At 44.4% G+C, this 9236-nt stretch overlaps 1 protein-coding gene across 7 annotated transcripts in view; it reads right to left on the bottom strand.

Moving 5' to 3' along the window:
- Positions 1-9236, bottom strand: part of EPHA5 (EPH receptor A5) — a 175065-nt gene that overhangs the window by 20345 nt on the left and 145484 nt on the right. For all 7 annotated transcript variants that reach the window (XM_017736819.1, XM_017736818.1, XM_017736817.1 and 4 more), the window contains 3 exons: positions 3073-3140; positions 1595-1720; positions 382-567 (listed from right to left, as the gene is read on the bottom strand). In XM_017736819.1, the coding sequence (XP_017592308.1) occupies positions 382-567; positions 1595-1720; positions 3073-3140 (380 nt within the window). The remainder of the gene's footprint in view (positions 1-381; positions 568-1594; positions 1721-3072; positions 3141-9236) is intronic.

Below are 9236 nucleotides of genomic sequence, written 5' to 3'. Positions count from 1 at the left end.
CTGCAAGGCAGGAATCGAGCATTCCACTGGCATTCAGACATCCCAGGCTTGCTGCTGTCCCCATCACCCACACATTGCATGAGGCTGGCCATCTTCCATTTCTGTCTCATTTAATTTTGGGCCTTTGAAGAAGGGTTTTCTCTTAGCCCATGCATATTATGCCTAGGTGAGGCAAGCTCTCCAGAGGCAGCTGAAGTTTTTTATCATTTTAGTTATTATCTATCCATTCTGGCTGGTTGAAAACCAAACTTTGGGCACAAACCCCCTTTACAGTGTTAGGGAACCTGTTTCTGGCTGGACCTATCAAGTGCAACGCTTCAGGCAAGGGGAGTTCACTTTTATTTGAGAAAGAGAGAGCAGTCTACAGCAAGTTGTACCTACTTTTTGTGACGACACCTTCCAGGTGGATGATGTTGGGGTGGTCAAACTGCCCCATGATGCTTGCTTCTCCCAAGAAATCTCTTCTCTGTTTCTCTGTGTAGCCCACCTTCAGGGTTTTGATAGCCACTGGAAACTCACGCTTTCCCTGCAGCTTCAGCCGCCCACTGCAGACTTCCCCAAATTCACCTTCAGAGGAAAATCAGGAAGAATGGGATCACACCACGTCAAGGGAACACACGATGTGCCTCTCTTTACAGGATGCAGCACAGCCTTGGCTGATGAAAAGCACGATGAGCTGCCCTGCATTCATGGATATGGACTGCTGAACATCACACTGATGACCATCTCAAACAGCCACTGTACCACAAGCCAAGTAATTCATAGGCACAAGAAAACTAGGAGTAAAAATGTAATTTTCCTATATTTAAAGAGCTGTGCTTTATGTTCCACTGGGCTTTTTTCTCAGTTTGTATTTTTGTCTACTATATGAAAGAGTCCTGTCACATCCTGTAGCACTGTCCTGTGCAGATAGCTGTAAACTCAAACCACTTGCTTCTTAACCTGCCTTTGGTAAGTTACACAGATGGAAAGCTGTCAGCCTTTCACTGTAACGTATATTTTTATAGACTATAAACTCTTTACAATTTTATTACTACCTTTTCCAAAAAGTAACCTAAATGGACTTTTTTTCTGATGAACACGAAATTACGTCCAAACCCACAATTTCAGAGAATAGAAAATACTCCAAAGGTTGGATGCAAGTCTAAACAAACAGCTTTACTGGAAACAAAATGGGAGTTTCTTCTTTAAACCAAGGAAGTTTAAAGCTTTGGACTTTGGCTTGTGCTTTTTTAATGTCCCAGGTGACTTCTTATTCTTAATTTTTGCTTCAAGACTGACCTTAATGCTGGGGGATAAAAAGGTTAAAATGGTAAAAAGAATGTGAAAATTGAGTGACTTCTTTCCCTTAGCGTCCACTGAAATAGCTCAGCTGGATCCAAATATGACGACCATTTTCTGACATTTTCAGTTCAGCTCCTGAATTTCAAAACTGCTGACAATGACAGGTCTGTCCCAAACTTCAGCTGGAACATGCTCACCTTCACTTCCAGGGTACCTAACAGCTCAAATATTCCATGGCCCTTCACAGATCTCTCATGTTAAGAAAGCCAACACCTCATGTTGCTAAGGGTAATGGAATGCATTTCCATACCAGCTCCAATAACTCTTTCAATGGTTATGCATGACGCCTCAATTTCCTTAGCAAACTCGTGGACAGCTTGATTGGGGTCCTCATAGGTGTGGGGGTCAACGTAGGTCCTTACTCCAGGCAGCTTAACTGCAAACACAAATTAAGCACATTTAATGGCACATGACATCACAGAAAATGGGCATTACACACTCCTGTCCCTTGCACTCTGCTCTGCTGGAAATTTATTTCTTTGGTGAAAATGCGTATCATTCTTGAAAAATGACATTTAGTTTGCATGTGACATAGGTGCAACTTCATCATATTTAGAGAAGCACAGCAGTGCTCAGCTGAATGATGTGCAGCTAAAAATCCCTCTTGGTGCTCTGTAATGGGTTGGTCCGGTGTCTGGTAGAAAAAGATCCCTTTCTGGAACTGGAGAGGGTACACCAGGAGGAAAAGTATAAAAAGCAAAATGCCACAGGAGTAACTTGCAAAGCAAGCTGGATGGATGGGGGTTGATGGAGAGCTGAAATAAATTATGCCCTACCAGTCACACATCAGCTAATCAATCGCCCACATTATTTCAGACAGAGTTACTGAGATTTAAAAGAACTGCATATTTGCAGTACAAAACCTGTGGGTTGTATCAGTATAAATATAATCAATAGCAGGCTTTTTCTCCAGGACTTGAGAGAGGAAAAAGTATTTTCATTATCCATATTATAAGTTTGTTTTGACAATCATTAAGGCTACTCACATGAAGAATTGCTCATCAGTCTAATGAGACAGCTACATTACACTGTGGCTCTTAATTGATTTGCTTCCTGCTGCCTTCATTACATAGCACTAATGGAAATTTGACTTTCACTCACAATATGTTTGCCTATTCCACCCCAAAAGGCACCTCACTGTTACCCATCCCTAGATCCCACAGCTCTTGATGAAAGAAGGACTGATAACAACCACGAGATTTACTTTCTAGCATCACTGCAGAGGGGTTTTCTATTCAAGGGCATTAACATGGCATTTTTGAAAGCTTCCTAGGTGCATGAAATAGGTGTTATTCCTCACACCTCTGCAGAGGCATCCAAGCCAAAGAGTAGCAGTGGGCTGGGTCCTCACAACCGGCTGGGGTGAAGCAAGGCTTTCAAACAGGTATTTTGGACTGATGTGTCCAGACCCCAAAAATGTTGAGTTGCTATGTGCTGACCAGGAAAAACTAGTAACATCTTTGTTCACACAGCAAAGACAAAGGAACAAACCAAAATGGCTCACTAGAAATACCTGCTGCAAACATGCAGGTGTGAACAGCTCAGCACACGTTCAGTTCTCTGTGGGGCTTGCAGCAGGGGCGGGTGGGGACCTACTGCACAAACAATTCTTTTGTGAATTACCAGCAAAACCAGATTTTTTTTTTTTTCCAGAAAACCACCTCTCAGTTGAATTTCTCACTACCACAGAAAGCCAAACCCACACATGTACATTTGCTCTTTACTCACTGTGGCCATTATGAAAATGCATCTTTTCTTCTTCCGGATCTTGTTTAGCCTTGCTATAGCCACATCGCCTGGGAAAAAAAAAACACAACAGAAGAGTATTTTTGTCTCTGGTATGGCAGAACTCCATTCTTTACTTCAAATCACACAATGCACAAAAACCCAGAGCAGTGACAAATCCAACCTCTCTAGTGGCTCTGTTGCTGCTGTCCCAGTTTTAGCTCATCAAACTAGCAATTTCCCTAACAGGATTCAGGGCTCAAGGCCCGTGGATTTTCAATTGGACTTGTGTTTCCAAATCCCACAGATGCTTCTGAACATCTCCACTCTACCTGACATCTAATGCAGCTATTACGCAGAAGAAAAGAAAGCAGGAACAGGAAGGACAATGGAAGAGGAATGGGATGAAACATCAGAATTGCAGAAACAAAATCTCCTGGATTGCAGAGCTTTTGCAGGTACTGTGTTGTACGTCTTGTATACTCCCCTTCATGCACTGTGCATTTGCACAGAACTTCAAATTATGCTATTTTAGAAAATGGCCTTGTGTAAACATTAACACCTTATACACATGCAAAATAATGGCTTAAAACAAAACCAAACCAAACCTGTTGCCTCACTGTCTTCAGGGGTCTCCTACATATCACTGGCTCTGCACAGCATTTCGTGTACATCTCCTGTCTTTCCACAAGGGAGCTGCCATTCATGGAATCCCCGCTGCCCAGCAGAATAAAGATAGAAGAAGGCACGCTGCCTGACCTGTCCTGCTCACACCTTAGCACCAGACAGTGCAAGGACAGTGCTGAATCCTACCATGGAGTTGCAACCACAGTCATATGGAAGTCGCATCTCCTCCAGGGCATCCTCCTATTAATTTTTGGTTGCCCTTCCCTGACTCAGCTTCATTCTTCCCATTGGTTTTCTAGGTGATAGTTTTGCATTAGCATTAACTGTCCGCTTTGGTGGCTTTTCTGAGATCTGCTTCACATCAACAACCAGGAAGCCCCAGGATAACTGCATAGGCAGGAAGAATTCCTATACACACACATACATTTAAAAAAATGGGATGAGGTATGTAGGATGCACATGTATATGCTCGTCTTTCCTGATAACATAACTGGATACAGGAACCGGATCATCCTTCCAGCAAACCGCATGAACATGAGACTGAAGGACACTGCTTGGAAGAATGAAAAACCTGGAACAGACACCCACAAGCCAGCCAGCATGCACTGGAATCACTAGCTGGCACACCTCATGGAAAGCCTCAGGCTACTACAAAGCCACTTAAAGCTGAGAAACCTCTCTTCCACTGCTTCCGTGATTTTTGAGCTAGGGGCATGTGAGCACTCCAGCATCACTCACAGCGAGGAGAAGCATATGATTAGCAGGAACAAAACTGCAATTAGGAGGAGGCAGTAACAGGCATCTGCATGAAACATGCCCTCAGCATGAAGTCCTATTACAGGGAACTGCTGTCTACCCGGATGAAGGGGCCAAGCAGCCTTTTGGCTATAGGATTCTGGCACTGGGTTTGTGAAATGATCGGGGTTATAAACAAAAGCCCGGACACAATGAGATCCCACCATTGAGCTGGACCCAGCAGAGCTGGATGCCGGACAGCTGAGGAGGGGAAAAGCCACATGAGCTTCTGGGGCTATTCCAGGGAAGAGGAAGCTTACCTTGGGGACAAAGGGAGACCTGTGCCACAGGGAGAGGAAGGAAAAACAGAGATTGCAAAGGTTGTGCAAGCGCAGGGAAACGGACCAAGAAGACAAGGGAAGGCTGGCAGGCAGTCAGGGGACACAGGCAGGGAGATAAACAGGTTGCACTTGATAAACAGCCAGGTTATCCATGCAGGGCACGATTTCAGCAGCAGCAATCAAGCTGAGACCATGACACTTTGAATGCAAACCCCACAAGAACAGCACCGAGGTGCCCAGAGATGTGGCTCAGTTATCTGCATGTCGGTGCTCATTGCCTTGCTCTTAAAGCAGCAGTGCCATTTCCTGAGATAGCGTCCTGCATAATCAACTCAAAACCTAAGCACTAGGTGTACATGGAGACCGTGTGAGTAAGGCTCATTTCAAAGCACATTCTGGTGTTCACAAACCCTCAGTGAGAATGGAATCTTCTTCTTCATCATATGACCTCCCCTTTAATTAAGTAAACTGCAGAGATGAATCTCAGTATCAAGTCCCACTTCTGGCAACCCCAATTTTTTCTGCTGCAAGTTGCCAAAGTTACATCAGTTTTCTGCAGAACTAATTTTTCCAGATGGAGGCATATGACACAATTTTCCTTTTAAAAATACACAAATGTGTCAATTCATCCTTCTACCAAATGCATGTATCCGATATTTCTTCTGTTTTCCTTTTGGAGCAAATGCCCTTCTCTCTTCTTCAGGTTTGGAGCACTTTGCCTGTGAAAATGCTTTTTTAACATCATCCTTTCTATGACCTGCATCTCCTGATTCCTGGACCATAAATACGGAGGAGACAGAAACACGCTGTTCCCTGCCTACAGTGATCCAAGCACACCTTGATGCACAATGGTCTGTGTTTTACTGCCCACAGGCACACTCCAAGGGCCAGTGCAAACCAGCTGGCTGCAGCTGCCCCCTTCTCTCGAGCTGGGTAACACATACAGCAGCACATCACATTAGCATCCGACATCAGGCTCTGAGACGCCCGAAGCATCGTTAAAACAAGCCTTGACAAGACACATCAAAGTGAAATGGCAGCTAGTGGCTAGTGACTGTGACTGTCAAGCAACAGTTGGGTGTCACTAATAAAGCTTGCTGCAAGACCTGCCATCACTTGTGCCCTTTGCACACTTTCTCTAACTGGCCAGAGTCCACGCTGACTGGGGCTAAACCGCGCTTCTTCCATTCTTGACCTTCAGAAGCTTTAAGTAACACACACAGGCATTTTTTTCTCCTTTCTTTCCCAACTAAATCCCATAAAAATCTGCAATTTCAGGTTAACAGTCCTGAGTCACTTCGTTAATCTTACTGGCAGATCAAAGTATCTAAATATTGTGGCTTTGCAATATATTTTTTGGGGAAAAAAAAAAAGCTCTCAATTGTTTGTGAAATAATCCATTTCTGCATGTGCATTTGCTCTTAATATTTATTGGCAAAGCTGTGAGTCAAAAGCTCTGATGGAAGACTCATTCTCTAGTTTATTATCACTGTACAAACCATAGATTTCCAATATCTTTTCTATATCACGCACAGCAAAAGCATAAAGATCCTGACACTTGCTTCATCTCCCACCAAGCTGGAGACACTCAGCCAAGGAGTTAACGTAATTCAGCAGCACACCTGAATCTCAATTAATTTACTCCTGTTGTGGATTTGTCCCAGTTTCTCTATGTAGAAAGCAGATGTCTTTCTTGCACAGCTCTATGTTTTTCAATAAAAGTATCAGAGGTAAAAAGAAAAGTGAGACTTTAAATATTCTTAAGGCATCATGTCTTATTTAAAAACTACTTGCAGATTGGCAGGCACCTCATAAAATATTTATGGAGCAGATTATAAAAGTGAAGTTGTAAAATGATCCCTATATAGGTTTATAAAATATAAAACGGACAGGTAGAAAGATGAAGAACCCAGCTGGGAAACCAATGCCCACTACCTTGCATGACAGAAGCCAATTCACGGGGAAAAAGCCTTCAAGAAGTGAGGCAGGAAGATGCATGCTCTCCCTGGACTGATGGAGATTATTTTGTTTCTGCCCTGTGCTTCAGGATACCCTTGCTGGGTTGTGTGCGGCCCTTTGGCCACTCGAGGCATTCCCCTGAAAACCACAGAATGCCCAAGGGAAGGAGTTTCCATCTCCCTAGCTAGGGCCACCATTCTGGTCACAAGGTGAGACACGGCCAGGGGACTGTGAACCTGGACCTTGGATGTCAAGCCCTAGGTGGTGATGTGCAAAAAATCTTTCCACCACTTTTTTTACAGGCATAGGCCAAAGCATTTCAGCACACAGTCAAGGCATGACTGGAAATGCAGGTGGGGACAGCATTGAGACATCCCTGATGAGGAAAGGGACTTCACCTTCCCAGGTGCAGTCAGTACCATCGAGCAGGTTGTCCCCTGAAGCAGCATGCAATCTCCCATCCCCGTCTTGCAGAGATTTATACGTGTGTTTAATCTCTTAAATATGAGATAAATAAAGCATATACACTTCTCTGAAACAGAGACAAACCACCACTTTTTTTTCAGGGGTGAGACCTTCTCTCAGAAGCATATCTTTTACAATAAATCAACTTAGAGGAATGCTTCCAACCCATCTCAAGCTGCCACTTTACAGGAGGTTTGCAAGGACTGCAAGGTTGTTGTTTGCAAGGGGTTAGTGCTTATTTCAGACTATTTGTTCCAAGATGTTAAAGTAATAAAGCTGCATACGTGTTGCAGGGCAGGATCGTGTTCCATGCAGAGGAACAAACAAACATGGATCTATCCATCTGGCCAAGATCCTGCTGCCTCAGCTTGTGTGGGGAGACAATAACTTGTTCAGTAAATAGCTTTATCCTTGATAAACAACACCAATACTGAGAGCCAGAAGCAAAAGCCTACCACTAGTGGTGTAAGTCTGTGTTCAGCATTTGCCTTTGCCGCCTTCAATCCTAGAATAAATTCAGTATAAAAAAGCAGGTAGTACTCAAGGGACTGGTGTAAACAGAACAGCTTCTACACTGGAAGTTGCTTTCTGTTCTTCTGTTCACTTTCCTCCTGCAGAAGATCAAAAGAGCAGTAAAAGGTCTGGTGACAACAAGCAAAGACCTTCAGCTCAGTCCACAGATACAGTAGATGGCTGGCCTGAGAGGAACTGGGCAGATTCCCTTCCAAAGGGCTGCAGGCTCACAGTCTTCTCAGCTGCTTTCCCAGCACTGCTGTCCCCCTCTACACTGTGTGATCCTGTCTTTGACCGCTGATTAATTTGGATCCCTTACAGAGGAAGCTTCACAAATCCAGCAGTGGTATTTTTAGCCTTTAGTCTTTCCCTGCCTTTGCGCTGAATGACTCCCTGCTTTCCTAAAACACCACCAGAACAATTAAAAATAACTTGAACAAGATACCGTTTTCCCCTCTTGCAGGAAGCTCCCTCTGAAGTGATTTCCATAAATCTCTCCAAAGAGGTCGTCGTGCCTTCCGACAGCACGGCCAATGGCATCCGTGCCTTGAAGTAACTCTTCCCATTTCCCCCTCCCAGCTTGCTGCCACATTAGTCTCCCTGCAGCTTAGGAGGAAACCCGCAGAGGGTGTTTTCCAGGTCAGCCAAGTCTTCCTTGTGAGTCTCTTGTCTTCATAGCCATCCAGTCTAATCCTGGTCTTCTCTGAGAAGTATTTTCCATTGCTGTCACGCTCTGTTTGGGGGCCTTGCTGAGGACATTTGAAGCATGACTTGCAGTGAGGGACTGCTCGTGCACTGGTGCCACAGCAGACAATAGAAGTACTGTGAGGTTTTCTTTCAGAGCAATCACTGCCAAAACAGTGGCCCACATACCAGAACAACTTTTTACGGGCACACACTTTGAGCTGAGCATCCTTGCTTGCTAACTCTGCTCTTAAGCACTGAGAAGTCACAAAAACCAAGTCAAAAATGCTCCATCAGGAATAAAAACCAAATCCAAAGTCCAAACTCCTCCTTGGTTCACGCCTTTATCAAAATAAAAATACAGCACCAGAGGACCCCAAAATGGTTGACCTTAGTGACTGCTGTACCCCACAGCAAGGGACTGCACCATGACTCAGCTACCACCATGCAAAGCCTCAGCATCCCCCAGAAAACACAGCAAAAGAGTTCCACACCTTTCACCAGCTATGCTGAAAAACCTTCCCAGCTTAACAGTGCATGTGGGATGTCTCAGAAGTTCTGTGGTCTCAAGCAGCTATCTGATGGGGATGGTGATTACATGCGTTTCTTACAAGGCTTAGGAAAATCTCTGCCCACATGAATATTACAGTCGATTCTTCTTTGAGAAGCAACTCAACTTGTATCCAGTCAAACAAACAGAAATTAAAATCACCCCTCTTTTGACTAGTTGCAAAAGAGGGGAGAGTACGAGAGAGCAGAAAGTGGTGAGGCAGCCCAGATGGTGGCAGAAAAGGACAGCATGCAGCATGGACACGCACCTCAGGACACCCGCAGAGATATGTC

The sequence above is a fragment of the Corvus brachyrhynchos genome, unplaced genomic scaffold (genome assembly GCF_000691975.1).
Source record: "Corvus brachyrhynchos isolate BGI_N302 unplaced genomic scaffold, ASM69197v1 scaffold175, whole genome shotgun sequence".
Taxonomy (NCBI): Eukaryota; Metazoa; Chordata; class Aves; order Passeriformes; family Corvidae; genus Corvus; species Corvus brachyrhynchos.
This window is presented reverse-complemented; position numbering and strand designations above follow the sequence as displayed.